The sequence below is a fragment of the Nycticebus coucang genome, chromosome 15 (genome assembly GCF_027406575.1).
Source record: "Nycticebus coucang isolate mNycCou1 chromosome 15, mNycCou1.pri, whole genome shotgun sequence".
NCBI classification, from domain to species: Eukaryota; Metazoa; Chordata; class Mammalia; order Primates; family Lorisidae; genus Nycticebus; species Nycticebus coucang.
In genome coordinates, this window is record NC_069794.1 from 49,105,503 (window position 1) to 49,120,370 (window position 14,868).

Below are 14,868 nucleotides of genomic sequence, written 5' to 3' on the forward strand. Positions count from 1 at the left end.
ATACACCTTCCATTTGATCCTGCAATCCCATTACTTCTGGGAAGTAAGTATCTTCCCAGAAGAAATAAAATTATTTTATCATAACTACATTTACATAAAAATGTTCATCGCAGCTCAATTCAAAATGACCAAAACATGTAATCAACCCAAGTGCCCATCAACACATGAATGCATTAGTAAACTGTGATATATGTATACCATGAAATACTATTCAGCTATAAGAAGAGATGACGCTTTTAGGTCTTTTGTATTGACCTAGATGGAGTTAAAGAATATTCAACTTAGTAAGGTTTCATAAGAATGGAAAAGCAAATATCCAATGTACTCAGATACTAATACGAAACAAGTGGAGGAACTACTGCATGGCCCACCCAAGAGAAAAACACAATCAAATTCAAATGGGAGGAGGGGAGGGGGACAATGTATTGGTATGCTCTCACCTAAGGGGCACAATGTAAGGGTATAAGGCACACCTCACTGAAGGGCTCAACTATACCTCAGACTCTACCTAACAAATGCAAACAGTGTAACCTAATTGTTTATATCCTTCTATTAACCTGAAATGAAAAAACATAGGTATTTCTGTCAACTGCTCTTATTGGATAGTACTTAGCTAAATATTTCTTTGGAATCACCTTCAAGTTTATATTTATTAGCCTACAGAGAATTATGAAAAGGTTTGGCAGAGATAAACATTGCTATTTTGAGGGGAAAAAAATGATACAACTAAATATAGTTCTTTTGCCTTAAGATGGTTTGGGTTGAATGATGTAATCTTCCCCAACTTAAATACAACTTTTTCTTAAACTCAAATACTTAATTAGGTTTTGTTTATTTATTTATTTACTTATTGTGTAGCCATTAAGTTCTTTTTCTTCTGCTGCAGTTATATTTATTTTGAAAGCGAATATTCTAGTTTATTTGCCTCTTTAATTGTTTATTTTTATTTTTTTCAAATAATTAGTTTTGAGTTGTGCTATCGATTCTGTTTACAACCTGTACCCAGAGATATCCCGTTTTGATTTTAGTAATCTTGTTTTATCTTTTGATTAGAATGCCAAACTATTATCAAAGTATCTTTAAAAATTTTTTTAATAAAAATGCTCGTGCGTTATTTCACAAGTCTAAGTGTAAGATGTTTGTCTATGTTCAAGTAATAGCAATGGATTTATCTATTTATCTTCTCCTCAGAAAAACCAGAAATTAGATGAACTATATGAAATAAATTAGAATCATTAACATGTATAAAAACTGATCAGATCAAGTATTAGAAGGAATGTGGCACATCTGGAACTTATAGGCTAAAAATTGTATACTTACTTTAGCAAACAGTTTAACAGTCTTTTATAAATCAAAATCAAATTCATACAAACAATCTAGTGATTCCACTCCTAGGCATATACCCCAAGGTCAATAAATTATCATATTTTATTTATTCATAAGAGACATTATTTTTTGTTCCTGTTTAAATTCAATGAATTTTATATATGAAAGTATTCTATGTATATACTTAGCAAACTACATTGATGTAATTGATAAATATTCAACATTGCCATGTATAAAATAATAAATTAAATGAAATCTACTATTTCATATAAAAGTTTAAATTATCAATGTAAAATAATTCAACAAAAATACAAAGAAATACCTTTAACTACAAATGAAGAAATTATTAGAATGTATAAGCATAGAACTATAAAGTAAATTCTTATATTGGTATCACATATCAATCTTTCCATTCATATTTTATCATATAAATATTTAATATGTAATATCATTTAAATATTTAAATAACTCCTTTACTTTTTTGGTGATATACATTAATATGAAATTTTAATTAATAATAGCTAAATTTTTGGGGAAGCCGCAAGTTTCCGCAGGGAGGTGGCAGCAGCTGCGGCCGGGCGGGTCCCCCAGGTCTGTAGCCTGTGCTGAGTCAACACTACTCACAGTCAAAGTGATGCCTTTTCTCCGTTTGCATAAGATGAGTGTGAAGTGGGTAGCCAGACCAGGAGCTCAACTTCATGTAGAGTCCAGCCTACTGCTCTGATGCCAAAAGGGAGGCAGAAAGTGCCACACTTGGATGCCCCCCTGGGCCTGCCCACCTGTCTCTGGCTGGAATTAGCCGGGCTTTTTTTACTGGTTCCCTGGGTCATGTGCCTGGCAGGGACAGGTGGGCCTGATGCCCGGCATCCAGGGGGGCTAAGCTGGGCTGTTCATCTGGATAGCCTGGAAGCTGAAGGGGCAGAAGATACTCTGGAGCAGCAAGCAGATGCCTTGGCCCAGGCAGCAGGGCTGGTGAATGCTAGGCGCATCGGAGAGCTCCGGGGTTACTACCTCTTTGTCCAGCCAGCTGGACGCAGGCAGGCCCTGGAGGCGGAAGCCATACGGCAACAGGCGGAAGAAGTGTTGGCAAGGCATGAAACTGTGCACTGGCACTCAGAGCAGAGGCTGCTAAAGCGGGCCAAGCGCAGCGTCCATTTCAATGACCTCAAGTACCCACAGCAATGGCACCTAAATAACCGGCAGAGCCCTGGCAGGGACATCAACGTGACAGGTGTGTGGGAGCGCAATGTGACTGGGCGTGGGGTGACGGTGGTGGTAGTGGATGACGGAGTGGAACACACCATCCAGGATATTGCACCCAACTATAGCCCCGAGGGTAGCTATGACCTCAACTCTAATGACCCTGACCCCATGCCCCACCCGGATGCAGAGAATGGCAACCACCATGGCACACGGTGTGCGGGAGAGATTGCTGCTGTGCCCAATAACAGCTTCTGTGCTGTGGGCGTGGCCTATGGGAGCTGCATAGCAGGTATCCGGGTGCTGGACCAGCCTCTCACAGACAGCATGGAGGCTGTGGCATTCAACAAGCACTACCAGATCAATGACATCTACAGCTGCAGCTGGGGACCAGATGATGATGGGAAGACAGTGGATGGCCCACATCAGCTAGGAAAGGCTGCCTTGCAACATGGGGTGATTGCTGGTCGCCAGGGCTTTGGGAGCATCTTTGTGGTGGCCAGTGGTAATGGGGGCCAGCACAACGACAATTGCAACTACGATGGCTATGCCAACTCCATCTACACAGTCACCATAGGTGCCGTGGATAAAGAGGGGCGGATGCCATTCTACGCAGAGGAGTGTGCCTCCATGCTGGCGGTCACCTTCAGTGGTGGGGACAAGATGCTTCGGAGCATTATCGGTGTCTCTGAAGGGATGCCACTGTTGGGACATCCAACCTGAGGACTCTGGAGGAATCTGCAGAAATGGCTTTTGTCTTCAAATTGACTTAGGACAAATATACTTAGAGAAACTAAGTGTCACATTCATTAAACAACTTCTTTGCAATGTCAAAAAAAATAATAGCTAAATTTTTATGTTTTTATGAATGTTCTAAGAAAATATATGTAATAATGAACTAGGAAATGTTTTTTTTTTTTTTTTTTTTTGGCTGGGGCTGGGTTTGAACCCGCCACCTCCAGCAAATGGGACGGGTGCCCGCTGAGCCACAGGCGCCGCCCAGGAAATGTTTTTACTATATGTACATGTGAGTTTTTAGGGTCATATTTTATATGACTTAAGCAACTTGTAAACAGAAGATGATGATTTTGTACTGATTCAGATGAGCACTTTAAGGACAGAGAATTAAGATTTAGCTTTTTGATCCCTTTTATTGTAAGGGAATACAGTCACTAATTTCTTTCATCAGAAGAATTGATTGGATGTAAAGCTGGAAAGGACAGGCTTTTGTAAATAATTTGTTTATCAATCTTGAAGAAACGGTTTGTTTAGAAACTTATTTTTTGCATGATTTTCTTTTGGTTTTAATCTTGGAATTGGTGTTAGGAAAAGAATAGTATAGTTTATATTCTCATCTGACAGATCATTGTTGTCCATAATATATTTTTCTATCAAATTATTTCATTTAAATCAAAGAAAAAAAAACAGCTGGAGACTTCACATCTTTCATGTTTACCTGGACGGAGTTGAAACACATTCTTTTTTTTTTTTTTTTGTGGTTTTTGGCCGGGGCTGGGTTTGAACGCGCCATCTCCAGCATATGGGACCAGCGCCCTACTCCTTGAGCCACAGGCGCCACCGAAACACATTCTTAATAAAGTTATCTCAAGAATGGAAAAATAATCCAAGATATGAATAGTATGAAATCAATATATAAACAATTATTTGCCCATATTAATGATAAAACACAACGACCATCTAAATACAGTCTAGCATGGGGAGGGGAGAGATTGGAGTGTCAAGGACAGAGGGGGAGTGTGATGGGAGACTGGTGAGAGCCCATTTAATGTGCACAATGTGAGGGTGTTCAGCCCTGGGCGAAGGGCTCTTCTACACTGAACTTTTTCTTGTTAGTGAGACTATGTAACCTAAAAATTTATACCTCATGTTAATTTAAAATAACAAATAAATAAAAATAGGATATAATATTTATTTTTTGTTTTCTTTGGAGAGATTCTATTTCTTCCCTTCTTGCCTCTTAACTTGGCATCATTTTCCCTAGTGTTATTTTCCTTTTTCTGGACCTCATCCAGGATACGATGTTCCATTTATATGTTATGTTTGCTTAGCATCCTCTGGGTTGATAGATTCAGGTTTTCCTTGCTTTGAGTAATATTTGTCATAATATCCCATAGGGTCACAATATCCCTCTGTTAGAATTTGCTGATGATTTTTTTTTTCTTGATTAAAATGGGTGATATATATTTTTGAGGAAGATGGCCTAAGAAAAGTGCTGTTTTCATCACATTCTATCAAAGGTATATATAGTTAACACAATTTATCACTGTTCATGTTGACCTTGATTAACTGGATGACATAGTATTTGTTAAGTTTCTCCACTGTAAAGTTAATACATTTTCCTTCCCTTTTCAATACTGTATTCTTTCAAAAGAATTCACTATATACAGTGCACACATAAGGGGTGAAGATCAAGGCTATTCTCTCTTGATGGCAGAATGTCTATATAAAATTTTTGAACTTTTTCTTCATGGAGATTTATTTTTTAATCACCATATAGACATTTAATAAATTAGCCTCTAATAATCTTCTCTGAAATTCGGTGAATAATGTGTATATTGCAAAAGGTTTGTGATGAGAAATTAAATTATTTGATGTTTAGAAATTACCTATAGTGATGCTAATAAACATAGAAAATCCTTAACAGCTAACAAAAACAACAGTTTGTATCAGTGATATCTCATGGATATTTATTTTACACATTGACTTTTAACTGATAGTATTACTTTATTTTTGTAATTGCTCAAATTGTTCTAGCTATAAACATTAGGAGTTCTTTCAGTCAACTCCTGTGCCTCCTTAACATACTCTAATCAATGTGTTTATTCTCTTAGTGGGTTTTCTTAATTTTTTAAAGATTTTTTTTAGTGCTTCCTTACTTTCTGTCATTGTAAGGTGCTCCAGACTCATCTTTTACAGTTTCTTCCCCCATTTTAGGATTAGCTATTTTCCAACGGTCCCTGGTTCCTCATATTGGAACAAAATGTTAGAAAATAAAACCCTGGTTCGAGATGTGCTGAATGCTAATGGGATGCCATAGTTCATCAGCCCTTTTGATTTAAAAAATAGGAGTTATATATAGTATGTAATATACATTACATATAATGAGTATATTGTGTATGCGTATATATATATATATATAATAAGTGCATCTCTAGCTAGTGTGTGCATATATATTCTTTTATATATAAGCATTTATATCTGTAGTGAAAGATACATAAATTCATCCTTGGTCATTATGTATAATTTAAACATTTTTAGACTGAATTTTTAAATATTTTGCTGAGAACTTTGTGTCTATATTTATAAGAGATATTTTATGATATTTCTTTTTTAATGTCTTTACCTGGTTTTAGTATTAGAGTAAATGCTTCCTTCATAGAAGTTGAGATGTGTTTTCTCTGCTTTTATTTTATGGAATAGTTTGTTAAAAATTGGTATTCTTTATTTTTTAAGTGTTTGGTAGAATTCACAAGTAGTAAGATCTGCAGCTGCCTTTTTGGGAAGATTATTGATTCAATGTCCTTAATAGAGATGGGCTATTTGAGGTGCATGTTCTCCCTATGTAGGTCTTCATGCTATACTGGAATTTAATTGGACATGAACTTTATGGCCACCCTGTATGTCAGTCAAGGAATTTGTCCATTTTATCTGAGTTACCTAATTTGTGGAAGAAGTTGTTAAAGGACTCTGTTTTTATAATTCAATAATTCATTAAATCATACATATAACATATGAATAATTTCATTAGGAAAAAATTAACATAAAACACACCATAATTCTTACCAAGTAACATTGCTACAAAAAGCAACAATGGAGCCCTGTGTCCATGGGGATAAGGTTAAGAGTAACATTTAAGTTACAGTGCTGACAATCAGCACTGTTAAGTGCTGTTACTGTTAAGTGTCAGTAACATTTAAGTTACAGTGCTGACAATCTGACAATACAGTGATGTTAAGAGGGTTCATAGTTTGAGAATATCTAAATTATTTTACAAATTATAAGCATAAAACTCATGATTTTTATAGATAGTTACTAAAAAAACTAAGAAAAGTATGTATTAATATTAAATGAAGTAACGTGGAAAAAAGAATACACTTTTACTAATCCAAAAATTTAAAAAACCACAAAGTTCTATTGTATTATTGTAAAGATGTTACAATTGACAAAGATATCTTTTCATTAAGGAAATATTCCATAAAACAAACTCTACATGAGCAACTGAGAGAATGACTAGTTTAGGATGAATTAATTGCCCAGTTTGGAGAGGGATGGCAGATGTAAGAAAAAGGAAACCCTCAAGGAAACACTTACTGATAATTTCTAACTTTCTTCATCATCTTGTGCGCTTGGCAGAAATTAATCTTTTGAAAATTGTCCATGTGGAGCTTTTATTCAGTTTAATTATTCTATGTATCATGTAGTTAATATCCACTTCACATTTTGTCAAAATACTGTCTTTATCCTTTGGCCATCTGAAATAATTCACACACTTCTCCCCAGAAAACTGAGGACTTACAGCAGAATACTTCATTAGAAAAAATGTAGACATGTGAATAAGATTTCACCCTTTAAAATCTCAGCAAAAGCTAATGAACTGTTAAAATTTTCATTACAAAATTTTAAAAGATTGATTCAGGGTTCTTATACTTGTTCCATCATGGTATACAACGTAATGCTAGGCTATAAACTTGAGCTGCAAATTATTATATGTATTAAATGGCTAGATTTGATTAAGAAGGCTCTAATTATCTGAAATCGTCGAAAGTGTTTATATTTCCTCACATAGGAAGCGACAGTCTTCTTAAAAACAAGGATTGTTAAAATGGTTTAAAGCTTAGCGTTTCTGGCACACAATGCAACTTCATTCACAGGGTATTTTGGCAATTTTGTCTGAGCAAGAGGGGAGCTTATCGTGTAAAAGAAGGCTTGCCACTTAGGGCATATTTATAATAAGGTATGAAAAAATTTAATTCTTATAAACAACACTTTGAAATCACTGATGGTTTGGCTTGAAATGGTTTGATAGAAAAATCTAATTGCCACAAAACCAAGACTCCACTGTTTTAGAGCAAAGTCCCCCAAAGTTCCAAGAGTGACAAGACAAGAGATGAAAGGATCTGAAATTCACAACTTAAGGTATTTTCTCTCCCTTTTTGTGGAAGAAGGGAGAGAAGCCCAAACCCTTAGAGGGTTGGGCAGAGACCATCTGGGACAGCTTCTTCAAACACTGACCTGCGGCCCCACAGCCTGAGCACTACAAGTACATGTTACACACCTCTTATCTCCTCTGCTATGGCTAATCCTCATGGATCGGTCACAGAAGTCAGCTGCTTCTTCTTCTGTTTCCTAATATTCCTGTATCATCTCTTAAATCTAGTTCTCCTTAAGATAATTGGGCATGTTTGGACAATGTTGCTGCATGTCAGGATACCACTTTGCATAGACATTTTCAAATGATTCAGAATGCACAAAGATAAAGCAAACACTTGTTTGGTAACACGATAAGGGCATAATCTAGGATCATCATTTTCAGATGTATCCTTTAAACCTAGATTCACTGGTTTTTGACCCACCATAACATTGACAGAATAGTTGTCAAAGACAGGTGCTATATTCTCCATGAAACACACTGGTGTGTAACAGAGCAACAGTAACGCCCCTCCCTATCCAGATCCAACCTTCGCATACTTGATAACCTGCATCTGGGACTCTGAGGACCAGGCCGCTGTGCTGGCTAAGTCTAAAGCCCAAAGCTTCTCATTCGTGCTAACTTCTACTTGCCTAGCAGGCTATTTAAGGACGAGCTCATTCCTATGAAATATATTTTGTTTGAAAATGAAAGCCCCAGATTAAGAGCAACTAACTAATCTAAAACACTCTTATCAGCTGTCTAACATTGCATCTCCATGGTACAGCTCCTTCATCTATCCAATAGCTTATCATCTAATAAATATAGCTGTAAGTATAAACTAAGATCATATATGTGAAATCCTAAAAATAGTTCCTTAGTTGTAATAGAATTCAATAGATAAAATTATTGTAGGATTACTACAAACTTAGAGTTTCGCTCCCTCATTTCCTGGTCTGAAATGTTTGTTATTGATATTACCCTGGAACTTAGTTATAAAATCTGAAAAAAAAAAAAAAATACCAGCCACTAATTCACTTGAAAGGAAATGATTAATCTATGATAGTCACTACAGTCACAGAAGGAGCTCTGTTTTCTTCCCTCAAGGAAAAACCAAGACAATTAAGATGATGTTACTTGGATTTACAATAAAATCCTGTATCTTGGACAACTCTAGGAAGGACGTCAGAGAATAAACTGAGATTTGTTCTTCAGGAATAAATAATCAGTGTAACAGTCTCATTCAGCAAACGATTTTTTGCAAGGTTAAATACATTTATTCCTGGGATATGGTTCCCTGATTAAACAATAGGAATAAATCATTTACAGTTTATTTTACTTAAAAAAAATGATTATTTCTATCAGACCAAGTAGAAATTTTGCAAAGTTATAAGTCTAGGGTCAACTCATTATTTATGAATAGATTTCAAAATTATAGTGGTAGTATATTAAACTAGAATAGCAATTACACACAGCTTGACCTTTTTAGAGGGCTAATTTATCATTGAAATGGTAATAAACCCATAATATACAGGCATTTGAAACATCAGATGGTGAAAAAGGTATTCTAATCAACCCTCTCCAAATCAATTATGAAGGTGCATAATGAAATTTCTTATCATTGTTTATGCACTGTTAGTAATGTACTTAGCATGATAAATTATTTTTCATATATAAAACACAGACTTGTCAGGCATTTGCCTTGTTTCAAGGGAAAAGACTAACCTATTGCTACTTAAGTAACTAATGTTCTAAATATCCAGAGGTCCATTAAATTTCCTGTGGCCTTTTCAGAAAAAAAAGAAAACAAAGAAAAAAAGGTCATAAATTTATTCTACTTAAAATATAATGTTCCAGTTTCATACATCATTATTTATAAACTACAGCTTAAACTTTAGTTTATTTTTCTCTAAATATGTTATTTTAAATGTTTCTAATAGTACAAAAGCATCTGCTAAGGTGCATTTGTATGTAGGTGTGTGTATTTGTGTGTGTGTGTTTATTTCAATATATTAAGGGGATACAAATGTATTAGGTTACAGGATTGCTTTTGTAATGCTTGAGTCCTGGCTATAGGTGCCCATCACTCAAATAGTATCCATGATACTCATCCCTTCCCCTTCCTCATTACCCCTGCACTCTTTCCTCGTTCTCCTTGGTTGATTTCCCCTGAATGGAAATCCTCTGTGCACATGTGTGCTCATTGGTCAGTTCCAGTTCAGTAGGGAGTACATGTGGTATTTGTTTTTCCATTCTTGAGATACTTCACTTAGAAGAAGGGTCTCCAATTCCATTTTGATTATTGCAAAAGGAATTAATTAATCTTTTTTATGGCTGAGTAGTACTCCATAGTATACAAATAGCACTTTTTATTAATTCACTCATGAATTGATAGGCACTGGGTTGATTCCACATCATTGCTATTGTGAATCCTTATGAAAAAAACATTTGAGTCTAGGTGTGTTTTCAGGAACAGTCTTTTCCTTTGGGTAGAAACCAAAGTGGGATTCCTAGATTAAATCATAGTTCGTTTAGTTCTTTGAGGAATTTCCATTCTTACTTTTATAGGGGTTGCACTAATTGCACTATTTGCAGTTCCAACACTACGTAAACATTACTTTCTCTCTGCATCTGTGTCAGCATCTATTATTTTTGGACCAATTTTTTTTTTCTTGCAGTTTTTGGCTGGGGCTGAGTTTGAACTCACCACCTCTGGTATACGGGGCCAATGCCCTACTCCTTTTGAGCCACAGGTACTGCCCCAAATTTTTCTTCTTTTTTTTCTTGCTGATTTGAGTTTTCTGTAAATTCTGGATATTAGCCCTTAATGAGATGTATTGCTTGAAAATATTTACTCACATTCTGTAGGTTGTCTATTTTTCTGTTAGTTGTTTCCTTAACAGTGCAGAAACATTTTACTTTAATCAAATCCCATTTTTTAATTGTTGTTGTTTCCTTGCTTGCCATATACATTATTTAGCTAGGCTGATATCTAGAAAAGTTGTCCCCAACATTTCCTCTAGAATTCTTATGGCTTCATGCTTTATGTTTAAATATTTTATCCGTCTTGAATTATCTTTTGTGAATAGTAAAGGGTAGGTGTCCTGTTTCTTTCTTCTGTATGTGGCTATTCCAATCTCCCAGCTCCATGTACTGAATGGAACTTGTTTTCCCCAGTGTATATTGTTGTCTGCTTTGTGGAAGATGAGGTGGTGTGTGTGTGTGTGTGTGTGTTTATATGTGGTGTAGCTTTTTAGAGTCCAAGATTAAAGTTAAATAAAACACAGATGATCAGAGGAAGGGGGGGTCTGGACCTTTTGCCCGCATGAATTATTGCTGTGGAAAGACAGCTGGAGACATGGAGCGAATTGGTGGATTGCTGTATATGAGGTTTAATTTAAAAGCATAGATTCTGCTGCAGAGATTTTACCTGCTTGGCAATACTGGCCGACAGGCCCCTCCCTCATAGAGGACAGCAGCTTGCAATTCCTGGCAAAAACCCAATTGATGAAAATTTATTCCTGAGCCGAGTTTAGCGACCCGAAAGGGGTCCCTCCCAGAGCCACAAGGGGCTAAGCAGCCTGATGGAAAATTGAAGGGGAATACAGAGCAAGATGGTGGCCAAGTAACAGCTTCCTAGCATCTGGGCACCGTGAGTCTGGGGAGATAGGACTACAGGCATCTCTGGCTGGTGGGATCTGCCTATGATCACCCCTGTGAAGATACAGGGAGTCAGCAAGAGACTTCTGGACCCCAAGAGAAGGACTAAAACAGTGGAAAAATGGCAAGTGGTCACGTGTGTTCAATCAGTCTAAAATGCCCGCAATTGTAAGTTCAGTAGCAGCGAGACTGCAAACCAGAAAGGCCTTACCTGTGAACTGTTTTTGTGTCTTTGGACTTGGCACTCAGCTGAACGGCCTTGGGGAGAGCCTGAGCGGGAGTGCGGAGAACTTTGGCCGTTGTCTAGGGCCCCAGTCTGAGCCGCTGAGCTAGACGGAGCTAATAGTGTTTGGCTGTGGGTCACAGGGAGCCATTGTGAGCGATTTGCCCCGGCAAGCTCCGCCCTCAGGGTCGCAGAGCTAGAATCAGGTGGGAGCTGGTAACCCAGCGACCAAGTAGCCTAAGGGCGGGGTCTGAGCCGCCTTGAAGCCCTAACCCTCAGGGGCAGAGTGAGACTGGTTTTGGCACACTGGGTAACTGGATATCCACTTCATCAGTGATTCCAGCGACAAGCACTTTCCTGGGAAAGCTTCTGCTCAGCAAGTTTACAAGTTCAAAATGCCTTTTAAGTGGGCTGAAGAGAGACTTAGTGTGTCTACCTGCTGGGGTATGAGAAATCAGCAGCCTCCTTTCGTATCAGAACTGTGATTAACATCTCATACCCCAGAAGACCATGTGTTGCCCAGACAATATTCAAAAACATACACATACTGCTTTGTTTTTAGTTGTTATTTTTATTTTTTTTTTGGTTTGGTTGTTTTTTTCGTTTATTTTGATGTTGTTGATGTTGTTTTGTTTTATAAGTTCAACCTTTTCCATACAGATCCTTTTTCTTTCTCAGTTTTTCTAGTCTAATTATAATTTCCCATTGCTGCCTTTTTCAATAATTAGAACTTCAATTTTGCTAGTGTTTCTACCACTATTATTTGGTTTTGCACCCAATTTTATCCCGTAAAGTTTTCTGTTTGCTTGCTTTGGTTTGATTTATAGCATTTTTGTCTTTCCTCTCTATTTGGGGAGGTGGGGTACTGTGTCTGATCAGGTTAGCAAAGAGCTGCTGACCTAAAGGGAACCACCCAACTGGGCACACCCAAAAGGTGGGGTTTTTTTAAGGTTGTGTCAAAGTACCCTAGTGTACACCTATATTGCTCTGTCTCCCTCTTTCTGTGCCTTCCTTCTTTTTGTCAATATTCCTTCTACCCACCCCCTCTACTTTCTCTATTTTTCTTTTTTTTCTTATCACTCGGTCCGCCATTCTTTCATCCCTTTTTTGCTCTTCAACCTTCTCACCCTTCTGGTCCTATAACCCTTAGTCCACAGGCACGAGAACTTAAAGAGCAAGAGGAAGTGAAAGGAAAATTAGGGCAAGGAACAGATAAAAGAAATCACTCATGAGGAAGAATCAGCAGAAAACTCCAGGCAACATGAAGAACCAGTCCAGAACAACCCCACCAAGGGACCATGAGGTAGCTACTGCAGAGGATTCCACCTATACAGAAATGTTAGGAATGACAGAAAGGGAATTTAGAATACACATGTTGAAACAATGAAAGAAATGATGGAAACAATGAAGGAAACTGCTAATAAAGTGGAAAATAACCAAAAGGGAATCCAAAAACAGAATAAATCAGAGAAGAACGATATGAAGAATATAAAAAGGATATAGCAGAGCTGAAGGAACTGAAACAGTCAATTAGCGAACTTAAAGATGCAATGGAATGTATCAGCAACAGGTTAGACCATGCAGAAGAAAGAATTTCAGAGATAGAAGACAAAGTTCTAGAGATAACTCAGATAGTAAAAGAGGCAGAAAAGAAGAGAGAGAAAGCAGAATGTTCACTGTCAGAATTATGGGACTTTATGAAGCGTTCCAACATATGAGTTATAGAAATTCCAGAAGGGGAAGAAGAATGCCCCAGAGGAATGGAAGCCATACTAGAGAATATTATAAAAGAAAATTTCCCAAATATCACCAAAGATTCTGACACACTGCTTTCAGAGGGCTATCGGACCCCAGGTTGCCTCAACTCTAACCTAGCTTCTCCAAGACACATTGTGATGAACCTGTCCAAAGTCAAGACAAAAGAAAAGATTCTGCAAGCTGCCAGGAGTAAGCGCCAGTTGACCTACAGGGGCAAATCCATCAGAGTGACTGCAGACTTCTCTAATGAAACTTTCCAAGCAAGAAGACAATGGTCATCTACCTTTAATCTACTTAAACAGAACAATATTCAGCCCAGAATACTGTACCCTGCTAAGCTAAGCTTAAAAATTGATGGAGAAATCAAATCATTTATGGATATACAAACATTGAGGAAATTCGCCACAACAAGACCAGCTCTACAGGAAATACTTCAACCTGTTCTGCACACTGACCACCACAATGGATCAGCATCAAAGTAAGAACTCAGAAATTAAAGGACAGAACAAACCCCCACAATGATGCAAAAGACAAAACTAAGCAATGGACTCTCACAAAATAAGACGAATAGAATACTACCACACTTATCAATTATCTGAATAAATGTTAATGGCTTGAATTCCCCACTGAAGAGACATAGATTGGCTGCTGGATTAAAAAACACAAGCCATCCATTTGCTGTCTGCAAGAAACATACCTGGCTTCAAAAGACAAATTAAAGCTCCGAGTCAAGGTTTGGAAGACAATTTTTCAGGCAAATGGAATTCAGAAGAAAAGAGGAGTTGCAATCTTATTTTCAGATACATGTGGATTTAAAGCAACTAAAGTCAAAAAAGACAAAGATCGTCACTTTATATTGGTCAAGGGAAAAATACAACAAGAAGATGTTTCAATTCTAAATATTTATGCACCCAATTTAAATGCTCCCAGTTTCTTGAAACAGACCTTACTCAGTCTGAGCAATATGATATCTGATAATACCATGATAACAGGTGACTTTAACACTCCTCTTACAGAGCTGGACAGATCCTCTAAACAGAAATTAAACAAAGATATAAGAGATTTAAATGAGACCCTAGAACAACTGTGCTTGATAGATCATATAGAACACTCCACCCCAAAGATAAAGAATATACATTCTTGTAATCACCCCATGGAACATTCTCCAAAATTGATCATATCCTGGGACACAAAACAAATATCAACAGAATCAAAAGAACTGAAATTTTACCTTGTATCTTCTCAGACCATGAGGCACTAAACGTGAAACTCAACACTAACAAAAATGCGCTACCCCACCCAAAGGCATGGAAATTAAACAATCTTCTGTTGAATAACAGATGGGTGCAGGAAGAAATAAAACAGGAAATCATTAACTTCCTTGAGCATAACAACAATGAAGACAGAAGTTACCAAAACCTGTGGGATACTGCAAAAGCAGTTTTGAGAGGAAAATTCATCGCTTTAGATGACTACTTTCGAAAAACAGAAAGAGAGCGCATCAACAATCTCATAAGCGATCTTATGGAATTGGAAAAAGAAGAACAATCTA

At 37.1% G+C, this 14,868-nt stretch overlaps 1 protein-coding gene across 1 annotated transcript; it reads left to right on the forward strand.

Moving 5' to 3' along the window:
• The first annotated feature begins 1,872 nt into the window (after positions 1 to 1,872).
• On the forward strand, positions 1,873 to 3,347 carry LOC128566930 (proprotein convertase subtilisin/kexin type 7-like). Its single transcript, XM_053564051.1, has one exon. It carries the CDS (start codon positions 2,050 to 2,052, stop codon positions 3,247 to 3,249), a length of 1,200 nt encoding a protein of 399 aa, XP_053420026.1. The 5' UTR covers positions 1,873 to 2,049; the 3' UTR covers positions 3,250 to 3,347.
• The last annotated feature ends 11,521 nt before the right edge of the window (positions 3,348 to 14,868 follow it).